At 52.3% G+C, this 19539-nt stretch overlaps 1 protein-coding gene across 1 annotated transcript in view; it reads right to left on the bottom strand.

Annotated features, from left to right (window-relative positions):
* Nucleotides 1-1501: 1501 nt before the first annotated feature.
* The window catches only part of LOC106500244 (receptor-type tyrosine-protein phosphatase V-like), a 36436-nt gene continuing 18398 nt past the window's right edge, over nt 1502-19539 (bottom strand). Inside the window, exons 18-39 of the mRNA XM_013961962.2 lie at nt 19036-19314; nt 18659-18793; nt 18342-18552; nt 16686-16753; nt 16368-16494; nt 15964-16011; nt 15402-15495; nt 14369-14459; nt 13729-13805; nt 12736-12870; nt 12315-12437; nt 11417-11577; nt 10852-10987; nt 10166-10245; nt 9276-9363; nt 8694-8784; nt 7850-7926; nt 7301-7435; nt 6607-6729; nt 5906-6063; nt 5100-5235; nt 1502-2534 (exon numbers count right to left, since the gene is read on the bottom strand). Coding sequence (XP_013817416.2) covers nt 2475-2534; nt 5100-5235; nt 5906-6063; nt 6607-6729; nt 7301-7435; nt 7850-7926; nt 8694-8784; nt 9276-9363; nt 10166-10245; nt 10852-10987; nt 11417-11577; nt 12315-12437; nt 12736-12870; nt 13729-13805; nt 14369-14459; nt 15402-15495; nt 15964-16011; nt 16368-16494; nt 16686-16753; nt 18342-18552; nt 18659-18793; nt 19036-19314 — 2633 coding nt within the window. The 3' untranslated portion in view covers nt 1502-2474. The remainder of the gene's footprint in view (nt 2535-5099; nt 5236-5905; nt 6064-6606; nt 6730-7300; nt 7436-7849; nt 7927-8693; nt 8785-9275; nt 9364-10165; nt 10246-10851; nt 10988-11416; nt 11578-12314; nt 12438-12735; nt 12871-13728; nt 13806-14368; nt 14460-15401; nt 15496-15963; nt 16012-16367; nt 16495-16685; nt 16754-18341; nt 18553-18658; nt 18794-19035; nt 19315-19539) is intronic.

Here is a 19539-nt window from a genome sequence, read left to right as displayed (position 1 = left end):
CTGGGTTTCGTGGCTCTGAGCTGCAGGGTTGGAAAATTATTCATCCAAACCACAGCTCCCACGACACCCTCTGTAAGCATCTGTGGCTCCAGACTCCGTAGCAGCAGTGGGGGGAAGGTTGTAAATTCATTGTCGTCACCAGGTCGGCCTCCTGTTAGATAGGGACATGAAACTCAGCAATAGGCTGTGCCACTGACGCAGCCATGCAGAGCTGGCCTGGTGAAACCTGTTGGCCAGCTTGCGTGAAAAATTCCTGTTCTCTGCCCTATGCCGCTCCCTTTTATGGGGAAGGTCCCTTCATGCCTGACAGAGCAGCTTGTGCTTTAGTTGCAGATGTCCACACGTTCACCTTGGCTGCTGCCTCTGCTGAGAACAGTGTTGCACTGGCCAGATAGGAGGGCTGTGGGTTCACTTGCTCCTGGATGTAGGGCAGCTCTGCAGACAGTAACATGCCTCCCACCATGGATTTCACTTGCTTCTTGATAGCTTGGAGCTGATGCCCATAGGAACTCTTTGCCATGAGCCTGGTTCCGTGCATCAGACCTGGGATGGCGTCTGTCTCTGGGGTCCATGGCTGGGGCTGCATGGACACACAGAAGCACTTTCCTGAGGAGTTGTATGCAGGGTCTAGTGCAATAGCCCATCTGGCAAGGCAGATGGACAGTACTGGGCTGAACAGAACCCCACTGGGACCGGAGGTGGTGTGGGGGCATGTGCCAGAAGAACTCACCCCTCCACATTGATCAGCCAGCTGCCACGAGCTAAGGATGAATTTGGGGGGGTGGTGGCAAGTTGTCTTGTGTGGATGCTGTTCTGCTCTTGCTCCATGAAAGACAACAGCTCTGCAGAGCCCGCAAGAAGGCCCTGGGAATGCTATCCCACTGTGAGGCTTCTGTCCTCTCCTGTGCCACAAGCCGTAGAGCCAGAGCCAGCCCCTCTCCGCGGGGAATATGGCTTTGAGCAGAGCCCCAGGCATAATGACTCTAAAAGCCACAGGGTAGCTCTGATTGCAGGAAAATGGGAATGAGAGGACAGGGACTTCCTGCCCCTCCTTAACCTTGGCAGCTGCCCCTTTCCCAGCATTTAGTCCTGGCCAGGCTCTTGGGAGAACCTCCTAGCTGTGTTTGGTCAAACAAGGGTAGTCTTGCCCCTGTAAGTACCCCAGGCTATGGGCTGACACCCCACACAAACACCATTGCAGGGTGGGGGGCTGGCCACACAAGCCCCACACGCTGGCTGCCAGGCTCCAGGGAGCAAACCCACCTCAGGTAATCCTGCTTCTCTGCCCCCCATGAAGCTCCTGCTTACATCCTGTCTCAGGGCAGTGGCTCCTACTTCACATCTTCACTGTATTTGGGATCTGGCCCCACTTCCCACATCATGGAGCTTCACAGACCTTCTTGACATCTTCTGAGACTGACAACATTGGGGGTTTTATGCATCATAAACCATGATGGCACACACAGATATAAACATTTCTCAGCTTTCAATGGACACTGCACACCTTGAATAAGAGTTTATTGGACAGTAGGCTAAAGCTTGAATCTACACACATCTTTGAGACCTAACTGTGCTCAGCACCTGCGATTTCTGGGCCACACTTAGTAAACAAAAGCCACAGGATTTGTCCAACACCACTGGTGGGTTTTGTTCCATGCACGGTTCATCTCTCCTCTGTTTGGGGGGATGAGCACCAGTCTTTCTTATATCAGCAGCTCCCCCTCTTCTTAATGCATTGAGAATTTGAGCCACAGCTCCTACATGTACACCCACACGCTGCAGTGCCTGGACTGGCTGAAGGCACCCAGGCCATTGCTCGTGGCCCTCCTGGATAGGGACACAGCTGCTCTTTGGGAATTGGTACTTTGCTGCAGCAAGGGAAGTCCTGGATCTCTCTGGGACCCCAGGAAAGCCAAACCACTTCTAAGAGCACACTCTTTCCTAGGGCTGTTTATTGTTCGTACCTAACACTGATCCATCAGCCAAGACAGGTCTGCTCCCAGGATGCTCTGCCAACAGAAACATTTGACATCTCAGAGCACGCTGTGCCCATGGGTGCTATGAGATGCATACATAGCCTATGCAGCCAAGGGCTTTCATCAGACATTAGCAGCCTGCTGGAGCCATGGCCTGCAGGGAGAGAGTGTTATCCCTCCTGTACCGAGGGGCAAGAGCACTGCAGGACTATGCACTGCAATTAGGTTAATAAACCTTCCAGGCACCAGGAATCTGAGGGGCTGCAGCAGTGTGCGTGGCAGGACAGCACTGTCTGAGTCTCCTCAGGAGACCTGATGTCTCTGCCAGCACCTGTGATCCATGTAGGACCCATTAGTGACTGCATCCAGGTGGGTCCCCTCCTGGTGTAGAGCTCATTTGTGCCAAGAGTCCCACAGTACTCTCTCCACAGCTTCTGGCTCTGGTTAGGACCCCACAGAGGTAGAGGCCAGGATGGTGCCAGGAAGTGCTGAGAGGGTTTAGGGCTGTTTTTGAGCAATGATGTCCCGGATGCAGGTGTACAGGAACATGTACTGGTCCTACAAAAGAGAAAAGTGGTTCTGAAATCAGGTTTCTGACAGGGGGATTCAGGCCTCCTGATTGCAGGACTAACCCTGCAGTTGGCTTTAAAAGTGCCTACAACTGCTTCATGAAGGAGATTAGCTAACAGTATCTGATGGCAGAACAAGATTCACTGTCCCAAATGGTCCAAGCCTGTCCTGTGTCACCACAGTTGCCTGGAAAGGAAAAATCAGGCCTGGAGCTTTAGATACACTGTGTTTTTTCCCTGCAGCTTCATCATCTCCATTTGTAAAAACTGAAGGCAAATTCCACTGCTGCATGAGAGAAACACAGTGATTTGGCTTCCTCAAACCACCCTGGCAGTTTTTGCATATGCCATGGGGTTTGTATCCAAAACAAGACTGCAGAGCAACTCCAGTGATACAGCAGGGTAGCAAGCAAGGTGCTTGTTGGTGTGCACAAAGCAGTCTGGCAGTGACCTGAGTCTTGCCAGGTGAAGATCGATGGAGCAGAGAGTTTCTCTCTGCCCCAGCACACCCGACTCAAGGGTTGACAGCAGATTAGGCTAGATCTCTGCAAGTTCCCACAGGCAGACAAAAAGATCTGGGTGTTTTAAGTCTAATTACATCATTTATATACTTTTAAGGTGGCTAAAATTATCCATCAGCACAAATGTGTGTCCAGAGATTCCAAGACCCTTTCAGAGTTGGTATGAGATATTCTGGCCAAACATCAGGCTGCTCCAAAACAATACTATGCTATAAACTGCCCACGAAGGAAAGTGCTGGGCATGTGAGGGTTGGGGTGAGGACTGACGACTGCAATGGTAGGAATCTGGGAAAGGCCCCTTTGAAGTTGTGGGAAAGGTAAATGAGGTTGTGCTCAATGTACAAAGCCGAAGGGCAGGGCAGGGCAGGGCCAGCCTGCAAACGCTGTGGGTCGAAATCACATGGTAGCCAGGAAGGGGGGATTAGGCAGTTGATAGAGGGGCCTCCAAACACCTCACTAATACACTGGCTAAGCTGCAAGTCACGAGGAGCCTACTCCCCTGCTAGCAGCAGTTTTAGCCCCACTGAACTACTGGGACAGCCTCGGATCACAGAATGGCTGTGATTCCAGGTCACTAGAGCATGTTTTCAATGAGCTGGGACTGACTGAGAAATCTGGAGTGACATTCTGGGACTGGCTTCAGACTGGGCACACTCAACCCCTGGTGAGATGTAAGAGTGCATCCCCAGAGACACATCGCGTGCTGGAGTTGGGGGTGCTTAAACACCCTGAGATTATACATGAACAATCACTCAGAGGTTCATTTTCCCCTTCTTTGGCTACTAAAACCTCCAAAAACCAGCTGATGCCCCAAGCATGACAGCAGAGATAAAGGCAGCATCCTAGCAAGTCCCCATGGTGACAGAGGAGACTGGCAGCCACGTGGCAGAGGCATGGTGCTGGAGGCAAGCCCTGGGTGTCCTTTTCTGGCCAGAACAGGGCATGCTGGGATCAGAACGACCACTGCTCACAGCAAGGTGGGGAGACAGCTGCTTCTGCCGGCCCTTCCCTCCTCAGTGGGGCAGTGGCTTTTGATCGGTGCTTGCTGTGCATTCATAGGCACATTGTGTCTCTGCTCGGCAAGACTACTGCTGAAATACAAAGGAGCTCCAAAGCAGGGGCAGCAGAGGCTTTGCCCTCCTCCAGCTCCCACCACGTGCGTGGTTCATATTAATTAAGAATGTGATTAGCTGTTTGCAGGCAGCTCTGCAGCTGGGAAACCCCAGAGAGATTTGCCCCAGTTTTGCTATCCCTTGCGGGGAGAGTTTCCAGGGATGCCACATTGCCTTGTTCAGTGGTCGCAATAAATGAAAACACTGTCCAGAAGGCATCTGTGCCAGCAGTGCCTATCTGGAGTAGCATGTCGGGAGGCATGGATCATGGCTGACCTGGGCTGGCATGGCAGGGCCTGACTGCAGTACCATCAAACAGTGCCACAGTCCTGTGGCTCATGCTGCCACAGGGCAGCTGCAAACATGTCACAGTGTCCTGCCGACCTTTTCCCAGGTGGCTGCATCTGTGGCTGCAGGCTGCAGCTGGGAGCTGGGTCTGGGTGGCAGAGCATGTGGCAGGAAAAAGTACACCCAGCAGGTTCTGGGTATCTGGGCTGATAGCTGTGCCCAGGGGCCCAGAGTGAGCAGGAGTTGGCCATATAGGACCAAATTAGTGGTTCATGCTTTCTGGGGCAGGATGGGGAAAGTGTCTGGCTTGCATTTATCATGAACTCACATGATATTTAATATAGTTTAGCTCCATAACTCAAGAGACAGAAAGCCTATTCCTAGGGGGTCACTAGGAAGAGACAGCATGCTTAGCCTTCAGCAGCTGGCAGAGCTGCAGCATGGGTGGAAAGCACGGAGTAAGGCACTGCATAGACCGGATGGATCCCAGGTGATGGGCAACACTCATAGAGTGGGAACGTGCAGCACACAGCCTGCTCGGCTCCAAGCAGCTCTACAGGAATGTCCCATTCTCCCCCTTTGCTGCTTGACCAGGACATTCCCTGCCTACCACTCTCCCTCTTTCCCACCTACCAGCGTTGGGGTCATGAGACAGCAACTTCTCGTCAGCTGGAGGGTCACCCCATAGACATCCACACTTCTTTCAGCTTTCAGTTGGTGCAACAGGCAATCCAGGGCAATCAGTGTCCCCATCTGGCTCACACCACCGCTGCAAGGGACAGGGGAGAGGCACTGATTCCAGGCCAGGCTGAACCAAGACTCTTTGGCAGCAGGCAGTAGGCCAGGAGTCAGATGCCCCATGAGAACATGCAGCAACTGTGTCCAGTGGGGATAGGAGTCTGTGAGCACTGGTGTAGACTACAGGGACCCCTGGGGAGACCAGGAGGATGGGAGCCCCAAAGTGCCTGTTGAAGGATCCTGGAGACCCAGCCTACCCTGCCCTGCTGAGCCGTGCATCCCTTGCCTGAGCCAGCTCCACCATGCTGGGCACAGTGTGCCAGCTATGCTGGCTCCCGAGGGATCATGAGCTCTCCCTGGTAACAAGTAGGTGAGGACGTCAGGGCTGCTCCCAGGACCTCAACAGTTGGTCCAGGGATGGCCCAGGCATCTCAGCTGGGAATGCTTGTTCCCCCCACCCCTGACCCTGACCCAGCACAGTTTGCCTTCCCTTCTCCCATAGCGCTGGCAGAGCACTGCTTCGTCTGACCTCCAGAGCTTCCCTGTCTCCCACAGACCTTCTCTCAACATGTCCCAAAACCTTGAGGTCTCTGGTGGAGGGCACTGGCTTGCTGGTGGCCATACCAGGGTGCTGTGCAGCCTGGTGGGTACTGGCTCTTGGGGACTCCCCATGGGCAGAGCAGAAATCTGCTCCACCGTACCTGCAGTGCAGGATGAGAGGACTGGCTTTCTTCCGGTGGGGTATGCACCGTCTGACAGCAGTGAGGAACTCCACCAGGCTCTGGACATCTGGCTGCTTCTTGCTGCTCCAGAGTGTATACAGGAACTGTTGCACCTGCTTCTCCTTTGCTTTCTTCTCCTGGTAAGACATAAAAAGTTGTCATGGCTGTTGGGGAGGGAAGGGTGGATTTAGATGCAGAAGGGTTCCAGCTCTCCAACCCTTGGCCTGCCAGATGCTTTCTGTGAACTGAAGTGCTAGGTTCTATAATGCTATCCAAACAGTCTCTGCTGGGGCACTGCCTACCATCTGCCTAGTGGGGTTGGTATATCTAGGAACCTGCTGTCCTTCCCTCTTGGCATCCTACCTTGCCCCTTGAGAGTAAGAGACAGAAAGACTGAGAACTGGGTGGGTCTTTGCAAAGGGGTCAGAAAGTCCTATCAGCCAGCTGGTGGGAGAAGCCTCCAAGGCTTCTCCTGTGCCTCTCCTATGTCTGCTCCACAGATGTTCTTCTGGATATTGGAATCCTAGATTCCCTCCTGCATTCATGGGCTACTGGCACTTTGCTCTAGCAGCTCAGCCCAGTCTCTATGGACCCTTGAGCCCCTGTCCTTCTAGACTTGTTTGCCAGCAGTGAAGAACACCCCAGGCAGTGGGAGTCAGACTACCCCCATGAACACGTACATGTTTCATTTTGAACTGGATACACCTCCATCGTGAGACAGGTTTCTCTGCACCACGCTGGATCGTCAGCATCTTTGTGCAGAGAGAGTCTCCTTCCAGGGGCCAGCATGCCTCACTTAGGACCTGTGCACAACAGCAAATTGGGCTTCATGTTGATGGTGGACATATTTCAGATCAGTCACCATTTTAGGGGTGTGTGATGGGACTGGACTGGGACCACCTCCCAGATCACTGCATGTCAGTTCATCTCCTGGCTGCAGCCTAGGGGAGTTTTGGAGACAACAACAGATTGCAGCCAACTTCCCCATTAACACAGAGCTCCTTGGCAGTGGGACTCTGCTCAGCGGAAGCTCTCCATCTCCTCCATTCTGTCCCTCCACAGGTGGAGAGAGGCAGGAGCTGCTGTCCTTGGGGTGTTCTTGAGGTGCAGCTTGAAGAATACTTGCGGGGGAGAGGCAGCTGAGTCCAAAGACCCAGCCCATGGACCCAACGATGGGCAGTACCGAACCTCTGTCCCCTGGGACATGCTGCAAGAGCATCTTGACATACAAAAGTTTCAGTTTTAGTCAAGCTGGTTCTGTATCCAAACTTCAGGGCACAATAAAAGGAGTTTAAGTTTTTGAGCTACATTAGATTCCAGCTCCTTTAAACAGGTTCCCACTCTACCAAGGTGCAGGTAGGCACAACACCTTACCTCCCCCTTCTCGTGCCACGGGAGAAGTGTTAGGATCGTGTGGACATCCTGTTCCCACACCAGGGTCCAGAACTCCTCCATGGTCACCTTGTCAGGCCCCTGGACAGCCAAATAATCCCTGCTGGAACTGCAGCCCTGGGTGGGGAATGAGAAAGTCACTCTCCAGTTGGAAAGGGAGACAGAGGAATACAGGCATCCCAAGTGACTGAAGGAAAGAGGTCAGGAAGAGATGGGAAGTTCAACACATCAGGAGGCAAAGAGAGAGGAGAAAGCACTGAAGATGAGAAGTGGGCATGGGCCAACCTGGGGAGAGGAAAAAGACTCATCCTCAGTCCCCAGAGGTGATGCTCTTGTCCACAAGAGCACCATGTACAGCGACACAACAGCAGTGACCAATGGAGCTGGTGGAACAGTGCAGGAAACAGACAGCAGAGTGCAAGAGTTGGGTGAAGAAGTGAGGAGCAGCACTGCCACCCATGGAAAAAGGAAGTGACAGGGTCCAGGCATTGAAGAGGGTATTGCAGCTTTTTGGGAGGAGGGACAACTCACCGGGATACGCCACACCTGAAGGAGACCTGAAAAAGTGCCCTGTTCCAGCCGGGAAAATTTGACTCTGGAGCGATCATCTGCAAAATATGTGAAATATGAAGAGAGCCAGGGCAGCTTTGCACTCATACTGCTCTTGCAAACTGACTGCCGGACTCTGCCAAAGCTGCACATATCCATCAACCATCTTCCTATCTCTCCATTTCTCTGAAAAGAATTATCCCTCTGCTGTGCTCCTGTTCACCTTATGGACACTCATCCCCTAGACACAGCCCTAGAGCTTCTCCTGGAGATGCTGGAGGGGACCCTTTCCTGTTGGTGGAAAGGTCCATAGGTCTCTATGACAATCTCCTGCTCAAAGCAAGTCCAGTTAGAGCAGGTTGCTCAGTGTCTTGTCCATCTGAGTACTGCATATCCCGAAGGATGAAGATTCCATAACCTCTCTGGGTCCCCAGACCAGTGTTGACCACCTTCATGGGAATTTTTTTCCTTATATGAAGTTGGAATTTTCCATGTGTTCCAAATTGTCCCTGTTGCCTCTTGTCCTTCTAGGGTTAACCTCTGAGAAGAGTCTGTCTCCATCTTTTCTACATCCTCCTAGCAGGTGGTTGAAGATGGCAATAAGCTCTCCCTTTTGCCTTTTTTTCTGCAGGCTAAACAAATCCACCTCTCTAAACATCTCTTCATACGTCATGTGTTCCAGCCCCTGACCACCTTGGTAACCTTGTGGTGCACTCATGCCAGTGTGTCATTGTACTCTTTTGTACTGCAGTGCTCTGGTCCTGGTTCAGTCTGGCTCCACGCAGGTAAAGGAGGAAAAAGGCTGTGAGGTGTTAGCAGCACTTACATGGGAGGATGCTGGAAGAGGGCCGTGCCTGCTGGCTGCCTGAAGATGGTGTTGCAGAGCTGGCTTCCTCCTTGACGACCTCCAGGAGGGTCTGTCACAGTGAAAGAGGGTGGAGAAAGCAGTGAGCAGAGATGGGTCAGGAGGGTCAGGAGGATGTGTGGGCTCCTGAGGACACCTGGCCTCAGCAGAGGGGTGGATACATTGGCTATGTAACCACCTAGCCAAGCCTCTGTGGGGTGGGCTGCCAGGTCTGGCCTGCACTGCCAGGAGACATCTGCATTTCTCTGCTACCATCCTGTAGGGTAATGGTGTTCATGCAGGTCCCTACCCTCCACGGGGTCTGGGAGTGCCTGCTCTGTGCAGGATGTGTTAGGGAGCCGTGTGCCCGGAGAGGCAATGCTAGGGAGGGAAGGGGGTACGGCCAGAACAGCCAGGCTGGTGGAAACCAAGGCATGGGATCCACTCAGGAAGGTGCTTCTTGGGTGTACCCCAGCCAGGCCAGGGACTAACACTCCCCACTTCCCGCTCGGTTTGTGTGGCTGTGGTGGCATTCCCTGCAGCCCTGCTCAGGACAGGTCTCACCTCGTATTCCTTCAGGAAGCCCACATTGGACTTGGCTGCTTTCTGGGCATAGTGCTGTGCAAAACTTTTGAGTGGAATGGGGCAGGACCTGGGGAAAGAAACTGGGGTAAGGATGAGGTTGAGCAAGCCCAGCAGCATCCATGCTGTGTCCGCAGTAGCTAAACAGGGCTGCAGACAGATCACCACCCCTCATATGCCTGGACCCTTGCAGCACACCAGCCTGGCTCTGGCTCATGCTAGCCTACTTTCCCTCAGGCAAGGCCAGGTCTCAGGTGTAGCAGAGCCCAGAACGCAATCACAAGGGGCAGCATAGACAAATCCACCCTGTTTTGAGTGAGGGAGGAGAGAGTCTGACCGTGTAGATGTAGGACCTCCAGATGTAGCCTCAGAGACTACAAGGCAGGCAGGCAAAGCCAGGCCCAGCCTGACCCTGCAGCCTCCTCATGGCCTCGGTTAGAAGGGACATCCCAAGGCCACCCTGCTGCCATGAGCCCTTCCAGTCTGAACCCAACACTAGTGCAGTCCTGTGGCTGAGGATTTGGAGACTGATATAAATGCCTTCCCAGGGCAGCTTTGCAGGGTACAGCTGTGGCATGGGTGCAGCCCAACACACTGGTATGCTTCTGCCACTGGAGGAAAAGGGGATGAAGTCTCCTGTGCCCTCTCAGTGTGCCCAGTGACTCCTACCCAGTTCTGGATTGGGCTCCACATACTGCAGGGAACAACCAGCCCCAGGGTGACCCCCCCCAAAACACAGGGTGGGATGGTTGTCTGGGTTGCCCAATCCTCCTGTCCTAGAACCAAGTTGACACCAGAATCTGAACTTGCTGCCTGAAGGGGCTGTGGATCAGGGTGGGTAGAGTAGCAGGCAAAATGCTGAAGACCCTTACGTCTCTGTTCCTGATAGACCCAGGAGTGGCTCCTCCAAGATCTTGTCCAGGATACAGCTGTGCAGGAAAATATACTGGGACTGGAAGGCAAAGGCAGACAACAGTGTAAAGCAGTCCTGCACCACACAGACAGCATGAACAGGTGGGGATGGCACTACATAGTGGGCAGAATATGTCCTACATTCATGCTCCAAAACCCCTGACCAGTTCAATCTCAGCACCCCGGGTCCCTTCTCTGGGTCTCTTATCTCACATGAAGGGTAGTACTGACACTTTGTACCATCCTGAGGACTGCAAATATCAACTGGGCTTTGGAGCATCATAGGCCAATGATGTGGTGTGGGTCAAGAATCGTCTGTAAAGGGCCTGATCCTGTTGCTAGGTGTCCTTGGTTGTTTCTGGTCATAGATTGCTTTTCTGAGCCTGCTGAGAGGGCTCTGAGACTCTGCATGTTGTTGGTGTGGGTCTAGCAAGGCATGAAGCTGTTGGAGATCCCCATGGAAGAAGAGCAATTTTCACGCTAGCTGACTGACCGAGGGGGATGCCACTGCTTTGAGCAGCAAGATGACACAGCATCAGGTTAGGTACCAGCCTGGGGGTGCTGGAGCTGGCTGATGCCTGCCAGCCCTGCTGGCTTTTATACTAAGAAGTTATAGGCCTTGGGGAAGAGAAAGTAGATGGCTTACCAGGGTTTGAATCATCTGATAACGGCTCATCCGCAAGGTGTAAACAACACCAAATGTGTCCACTATCTTCTCCTGCTTCATCTGCTGTAGCAGACGGTCCAGGGCAAGGAAGGTGCCAGTGCGGCCCACTCCGGCACTGAGACAGCACAGACAGCAACTGATTAACTTTGCTGGACTTTGTGACTGATGGGTTCCCCTTCGGTTGCTAGCAATGGCTCCCAGATACTGCACCCTGGAGCTCTTGCCCCAGTGTGGCTCTGGGGCTGAGGAACCATTCAAACCTTCTTGAGAGGGTGCTGAACATCCTCAGATTTCCCAGTCCCCTGGGATGAAAGGCAGGTTACAAGCTCCCCTGTAATCCCCATCAACCAAGCAGGGAGACTTTTCAGACCAGCTATGTTCCCCAGATGCTGCTCTCCCTCCTCATGATCCCTACCCTGCATAGGTTCTGGGAGGAAGGGGGTCATGGGTTCATGCAGGAGCAGGGATCTCATCTCCCATGCTCTCTCCTATTTTCCCCTCCTGCCTTCTGCACCAGCCCTCTCTCCTCAGAAGACTGCCTCACCTGCAGTGCACAAGAGTCGGCCCGGCATCCTTGGCGCTCTGGATGTGTTCTCGGACTAGCTCCCTGAAGGCCATAATAGAAGTTGTAGACTCTGGGATCCCATGGTCAGGCCACGCCGTGTAGTGCAGGTGGGACACATGCCGCTCTGTCTGGAGGCCTTCCTGTTGGAGGGGACATTGATCATTAGCCTGCAACCTGGCAGGACAGGCATGAATGCAGTCTGCAGTTCTGGGAGTGCTGGATCCTGGGACATCCATTTGTAGGGGCTGGCTAACAGCATTTGGACATGTCCACACTGGAGCTGCAGAGAGGTCATGACAACAACTCATTGCCTCTTCTCATCCATCCTGGGGCTGCAAATGTGGGAAAAGCTCATCATCCCTTGGCTGGCTCTGGTCTTTTTGCACAGAGTTGGTGCCAGAGCTCTATGCATGTGGCTGTTATCTGGCTGGGAGAGACGCTGAGTCTGCTGCACTGTTCCATGGCTCCTACTGACCTGGCCTCTCTCCACAGCTCCCCACCATGATGAGTTGTGTGGAGGCGGCAGGGAGGAGACTTGCCTTTGCCTACTCTGGGAATGTGCCCTCTTGAAAGCTGTTTAGCACCAGGAGGCAAAGTTCCCTGAAGCTCCCGGTCATGTCCCATTGCAAGGATGGCAGGCCAGTGGGAAGGAAGGAGGGAACGATACACATTGAACACCTCTGTGTTAGCAAATAATGAGATGAGACTGTTTCCCCTGGGACTAGGCCTTGAACCCTGCTACTGGCAGAGAAAGGAGAGTGTTCCAGATGTCTACGAACAAGGAGAAATACCACTGTATTCAGTGGCAGGTTCTCTCCTTAGCAAACCCACAGGCTTTGATGGGGTGCTGAGTCTGTCTTCTTGGGCTCTTACTCACATGCCACAGTTTGAACTCACGCATGGTCCACTCTTCAGAGCTGCTCTGCTTCAGCAGGTGGACCTGGACCTGCCCGTAGGATACTGGGGCAGATTCTGATGGCCAGTAATGATCACAGAGGACCTAAAGTACAAGCAGGTCATGGTCACAGCAAGGCCAGTGCAGGGAAGAACAGGCCTAGCTAACCCATAGGGGTCACCTCATGGCTCTCTGGGAGCAACTGGAGACCCCTTTGCAGGGGAGGCCAGGGCATCAGGGGCAGAACTGTGGGGAACAGGCAAGGGTGGTTCCCTTTCCCACCAGGAGCTTGGCACAGCTTTCCTCCACATCCCCTTGTCTTGGATCCCAGAGCCCCCTCCAGAAAATGGACCTGTACAGGTCTCATTACCCATGGCTTGGCTGTGGTGCAGTGCAGACCTACCCGCCCATTCTCCATGCACACTGTCAACATGATGATGTTGCAGACGTTCTGCTCCCATACCAGCCTCCAGAAGTCCTCTATTGTTTTCTTCAGGGGCCCCTGAGTGGCAATGAACTCCTGCTGGGATGTGTAGCCCTAAGCAAGAGCCAGACAAAGAGTTGGCAAGTTCCCAAGGCAGGTGGGTCCTGCCCTGGGACAGAGTCAGTACCTGGTCTGCCTTTGTGGTAGACGGGCAGATACCCATTTTCCTCAGCCCAGCTGCCCCTGTGGGCACAGTTACCCCAGCAGGTGATCTCAGAGGTGCCACCACACAGGAAGTGTGTGCTCCCCAACACATGCTCACTACGTATTTGGAATGAAAGATACAACCCCCCCCACACACTTCCCTCCAAGGAGTTCCTAATCCATCTTTAACCAGGTAAAGACAGACCAGGGTCTTTCTTGTGCTCCCCAACCATTACTTGAGGTTAGGTGAGCATGCAAGGTGTCAGGCCTGATTCTTTGCCTTTGTCCCTTCAACACACACATGCACTGCAAATCCACAAACCCATGCATGCTGTGGGCCCCTGGCTGTTACCTGGGAAAACCCCCCAGACGGGGGACATGGGCACAGGTCCAGGGTTGTTCAAATGCAGCTGTACAGACCAGAAGGAGAAAGAGCAGACAGATAGATGGGGCAGTAAGCTGGGAGAGATTGGAAAGTGGATAGTCCTCAAGGAGAAAGCAGAAGGCCTTGCCAGTCTCCCCACACTGACACCTATGCATTCACAGCAATCACCCATCATCTCTCCTCATCTCCATCAATCCCAGCTAGCAGGCAACTCTTCATCTGTGCCCAACTCCCAAGACCTTGCCACAGCCTGTGCCAGCTACTGTTTCAGTGGTAGCTCTTGCCCACCAGCCCTCATGACCTGAATCCAGGCAGAGTTTCTCCGCTGGTGCTCTGTGGCCCTGTGCTGTCTCTGTGCCTGGGGAAGGCAAGTGGGCACTCACAGGCATGAAGTTGGCATTGATATAGTCTGAATGTGGATCGTCCCCCAGTTGGCTCAGCTTGACTCGCGAGTGATCATCTGAAAGAGACCAAACAAACATGACTCCCCAAGGCAGCCCTTTGGCAAGACATGGCCAGCTCCTTCACAGGAATAACACATCTGGACAAGCCCCAGCAGCTCCCCTAGCTCCATGAATGTAGACAGCTGTGATACTCTGTACTCCGGCCAGACACCCTGCTGGATAATAAAGAGGAGCTATTATCATGAGGCCCATCAGGGAAGTCTGAGGATGGCTGAGAGCAGCTCCTCCTCCTTGGCCTGTCATCTGGCACCCTGGGATATTCACGGTTCCCACTTCACCTGTAGCTGGGACACTCTCCCTGAGCAGGGCTCACCCAGCAGCTGCACAACAGCTGCATGGAGGAGCTGAGGAGGGTGGTGGCTCAGCCCTTAAATCTTGAGTCTCCACCAGGAAAAGGGAAACTGAAGAGCCATACAAGACTCCTTCCAGGAGAGAAACAGGAGAGGACCCAGGAACTGAGAACCCTACAGTGCTGCAAGGTAAGCCCTTCCCTGTCCGTTACAGCATGAACTCCCATCACTGGGCCCCTGGGGAGGAGGAGAGAGAAGACAGCACTTACAGGGCAGCACGTGGGGATATCTGTTCTTGGAGATGTTGGTAGATAGCTCGGCCTCCACCTTTGGCTGCTCCTTTCCAACTTCCTTCAGCTCCTGCAGGACAAGGGAGAAACTGAGCACAATAGGAGTCCCTACAGATCATTCCTGGCCAAACCAGCTCCATGCCAATGGCAAACATCTCTGTCTGGTGTTTCAAGAGGTCAGGAAAGGGCTCACCCATGCACAAGGAACTGCTCTACACTTTCCCCAGCATAGCCTATGTACTCTGAGCCGCTGGTGGCTTTTCCCTGTGCCTTTTCCAACAGCATTGTTTGGAATTAAAAAATAACAACAACAACAACAACAACAACAACAACAACAACAACAATGAGAGTTATTGGAAAAAAAGCCTCCCAGAAGTCTGAAATCTGTGAGAAACTCAAAGCATTTTGTGCTGAGAAAAATTAAATAGCTTGTGGTGCTTCTGCCTCAGTCACTGGTGGGGCTTTCAAAGGGGCTGGCTGTAGAGCAAATCAGACCCTACAGATGTTTGCACTGAAATTGCTATGGGAGCCAGTGAAGCTAGTCTGAGATGAACTTCACAGTTTGGTCCAACAGTTCTGAGAGTGCCCCTATACCTTCATTTTGGGTGCAGGTTCCTTTCCAGTACTGCCAAGGTGGATCTCACTGCAACACCACTCAGCATCTTTGCCCCCAGTCCAGGCCTGGGACCCCTAGTTTTGTCCATCATCAGCTGTCAACAGCGTTAGTTCACCTCCTATCACACACAACATGTACTTCTACTAGAACTTGGACAAACCAGGTCTTCAGCAAGAGAATTACCTGCTCACTTGGTCCATCCAGTCTTTGGCCTCCAAGACTGTCCAGCAGTGTGGTTGGGTTTCTAGAGAGGTGGGTTATTTGCCCTGGAGACATGGAGTCTGTACAGGCCACCCAACAGCTGAGGCATAACAACCTCATTTGAGCCACGCTGGATTTGAACCAGCGCCCTAGAGGGGAAATTAAATCTTATCCCTAGCAGGAGTGTTCTCTTACCTCAAACTCCTGGAAGAAAGCATGATTACCACTTGCTGTCTTCATCTCATAGTACTGCTTGAAGTTCTGTATGGGGATTGGCCGATGGACATTTCTGCATGAAATGAAGTCCAGAAGAAAATATGCCTTAGCTATTGAGAGGTATGGCAGGCCAGCCACACGGCCAATGAGACAGCCCAGTCTTGAGACCTGCAGTACCTAGATGTACATGCACAGGGATGGCTTATAGCTTTTTCCATTGTTCAGGGAAGTGGGTCCAGCAGAGCATTGTTTATCTAAGTACTGGGAGGGATTTCAGGAGGATGAACATATTCCCCCACTGCAGAAACCTTTGCAGAGGAGGTGTGGACAATGCATTTCCACTTCCACTGAATTGGAATGGAGCTAGGCAATAAATGCTGAGCATGGGAGAGCCTGGGATTTAAAAAGCAACTGGAAAGAGAGGACAGCAGCTTGATTTTTCCTGATTCAAAGCATGAGAGGTAGATAAAGGAGTCTGGGACCTGCCTTGACACAAAGCAATGGGGATGGAGGGGAAAAGAGCACAGTCAGCAGCACTCACCTCAAGCTGTAAGTCACCATTTCCTGGGGCAGGCTGCTCTTCTTGGTTCTGAAAGCAAAGTGCAGATGTTACTCTTCCCTGCATTGCACGGACTGATGCTACAAGCATATTGCAAACTGCTGGCTCACAGCACCTGTGAGCACAAGGCTCTTATTATGTACTTTTCCTTGCAAATTTGTAGGGTCCTGTGAATTAATCACAGGAAGCTCCCCTCTGCCTGATGTGTTTGGTTCTGTGCCTGCTCTGTGATTCTCAGGCACAGCTCCAACTAGAGGGTGTCCCAGTTTGCTGAAAGCTCATTTTATAACCTCTCACTGCTCTTTCTCCTGGCCTGGCATTGAAGGTGAGATTTGGCCTCAGATTCTCAACCTGCACCCACTCAGTAAAAGATGGCTTACCCTCACCTCTTTGTTCTGAGCTGTTTCCAGTAGGCTAAAGCAAAAATAGCTGTGAGTGTCAAGAGAAATCCCACGACAATTCCAGCTATGACTGGCAGGGGGAGTGGAGTTGCATCTGCACTGGCTCCAGCAGCTGAAGTCAAAAAGAGAAAGAATGGACAGAAGTCAGAGCCAGTAAATGGCTACATTTACTGCATTTACAACATTTACTGCAGCCCCTGAACTCCCCTCTGTCCTACCATTAGCTTGTTATTAATTATCTCTACCTGCACAACCAGGTAGGGAAGATGACAAAGTGGCTGCAAGATACAGATTCCATCTTACCTAAGAATGTGGTGAATGACACTGCAGGAGCTACTGGGTCATATCTGGTGAAGGCAGCGATGCTGAACCTATGGTAAAGCAGAGCCCTGCAATCAGGGGAAACCTGAACTGATCACAACACTCATGCAGTCAGCAACCAGAAGACCCAAATGGACATGACAGCTGCCTCTGTTTTGAAATGCTATATTAGAAGAGGCTTGTTTTCTCATGGAAATTTAGGTAATGTGTGGAAATGGTCCTTCCTCCCATTTTTGCCTCTTGGACCTTTGCTGCACTTAGGAGAACATGAAAAAACATCAGAAAGCACAGATAGCAAACAGCTCTTCTCTGAGGGGTTATTTGTGGAGACAGGTTGCTGCTCTCTTACAGGACAGAAATAGGGAAAGATAATAGCACGGGGGGAAAATCAAGTTGGGCCAAGTCACTCTCTCAGTTAATGTCAATCCACTAATTACTGTGAGAGCTGAGCTGGCCTAAGAGGGCACCTCAGCTGGGAGAGCTGAGCCCAGACCCACACCCCTTCTCAGGCACACACAATTGGCTGTGGGATATTCTCTTCCTCTGTCCTAGATCCTCCTCCTCCAAGCAATGTGTGCACCAGGTATCACAGCTCCCCACAGACCTGGCTTCCTTGTCCTCTGAACAGGTAACCCAGAGGAACAGATCCTCATGTGGCCTAAATGCAAGCTAGGACTTTCAAAATCAGCTTTGGATTTTAGCAGCGAAGAGTTTGTGGAGCTGAGTGTGAGCTCCCTCTGGCAGCACCCCACACCTGATGTGCTGGGAGTCAGGATGTCTTTGGAAACTGAGCCCTGCAGATACCATGGCATAAGAGATAAGAGCTTGTGGATAAATAAATTGCTGAAAGATAGGAAACAAGAGTTAACTTTCACAATGGAGAGGGGCCATTGGAGGGGTCTGTGCTTTTTACCACACTCCTAATGATCTAACTAGAAAGGCAGCACAATTTACTGAAGATACATATTATTTACGGCAATCAAAATGAAAGCAAGCTATGAAAAGCTGCAAAAGGATCTCCTACTCCTGAGTGACTGGACAATTAAATACATGTTATTCAATCACAGTAAGCAGGCTACTGACACAGTGATAGACTCTGAATTAGCTGTCTGCATCCTCTGTGCAGGAAGTAGATCTTGGAGAGAAAATGTCAGCTCTCTGCTGGAAAGCACCAAGGGCTGGTAAACACTCTCAGACTGGCTGGTGGCTGAGAGAGTATTTAGGGGATGAAGGGGTATCTTAGTACGTTTGTACTGTTGTTAAACCCTTTTTGAGGCTGCTGACAGCAACAAGAGATGGGGTCAAAAAGAGCCGGTCTAAGCCAGTGCGGCTGTTTTGTTCTTACCCTGGAGATGGACATCTGGTCAGCTGCCGAGGCAGCACTTACAGCCCTTGTCAGCCTCAGCTTTTGTTTCTGCTCTCCCTTTCCTTGCCCACTGACACTGTTCTCTGGTTTTTCAGCCGTTGCATTCCTCAAACACTGCTTGGTAGAGCAACCCCTGGGCTCTACTGTTAGAGGCCTGGTGAGTATGAGGGTGAGGCTGGGGCAAGGGAGATGGTGGCACCTTGCAGGGGACACATGCAGTCCCTTTAATTCTCCAGCTCCTTCCCTCCAGGAAGGATGGTGACATCTCTTACCTGTACTGTTTGTCAGCTTTCAGCTTCCCATTGCATGTTGCCCTGGACTGGCCGCACTCCTCTATTCCCACTGGCACGGGCCAGGTTTCAGGGGAGCTCCCGGGGCTCGGATGGAAGGGATTGGGGATTAGTACAGCCAAGTAGGAGTCCTCTGTCCCATAATAGTGGTCATACCATGTGCTGGACATGATTTCCTGGGTGGGCCTCAGCACTGGAGGGGAAGGTACAAAGTGACATTGGTAGCCCCAGAATGATGTCCAGGGGAACTGCTGCCCTCCAGGGAGCCACTGCAGATCAGGATGTGCAGGGGCACTTACATGAGTCATTAGTGGTAACGATGACACCATAATACTCAATCTGGCCATTCTCCTCACTGAACAGGTCGGATGAAATGATAACTGTGGAGCTGGCCTCCACTTGGAAGATGTCTGCTCGCAGGGGTGGAGGCAGGGCTGGAAGAGGAATCCAGCAAACACAGCCTGTTAGTGTGTCCCTGCTCCCACAGACCTACCATGCACTACTCAGCTTGTGAGTGTCCCCAGCACTACCACCCCAGAGCCCTGCCCCACTGCAGTCCAGTGAAGGACCACATGGGGCTCACAGATATCTGAAAAAGTCCCCAAGTCTTATTAGCAACACCAGATGTCTTCTCCTGGGGGTCTGTGGATAGGCTGTAGGAAATAAGAGGACTCACCCTCCACTGCTGTGTTGCACAGCAGAGTTACGACCTGGCTCCTCATCCTGTTCTTGCCCACTGTGCTCACAATGATTCGGTATGAAGAGTTTGGCCTCAGTCCTTCCAGGCTGGCCTCACTCCTAGGGACACTCACGAAGTACTTGGAGGTGGGAGGTCCATCAGAAAGTCTCTCTGTCACCACCTCGTAGGTCTCCACATCTCCAGGAGAGGTGGTCCAGTTCAAGTAGAGACTCCTGGACTCTGGCAGACATTGCACATCCTCCACTGGGTTTGGTTCTGCAAAAGAGAGAGCCCTGGATACAACAGGCTCTGAACTTACTGGATCAGAGAAATCCCAGCACCAACCCATGTATCACCCCAGAGCCATTATGGCCCTGTACTGCTGGTCCCTAGGTCAATGGGAGAGGGCAGAGCTGGACATCTGTGGCTCAAGAGCCTTCTGTGCTCAGGGCCAAAAGACAAGGTGAATGGGCCAGGGCATGGGAAGGAGGTGTCTTGTAA

Source organism: Apteryx mantelli, chromosome 25 (genome assembly GCF_036417845.1).
Source record: "Apteryx mantelli isolate bAptMan1 chromosome 25, bAptMan1.hap1, whole genome shotgun sequence".
NCBI lineage: Eukaryota > Metazoa > Chordata > Aves > Apterygiformes > Apterygidae > Apteryx > Apteryx mantelli.
The sequence above is the reverse complement of the archived record's forward strand: the minus strand, read 5'-3'. Positions and strand labels throughout refer to the sequence as shown.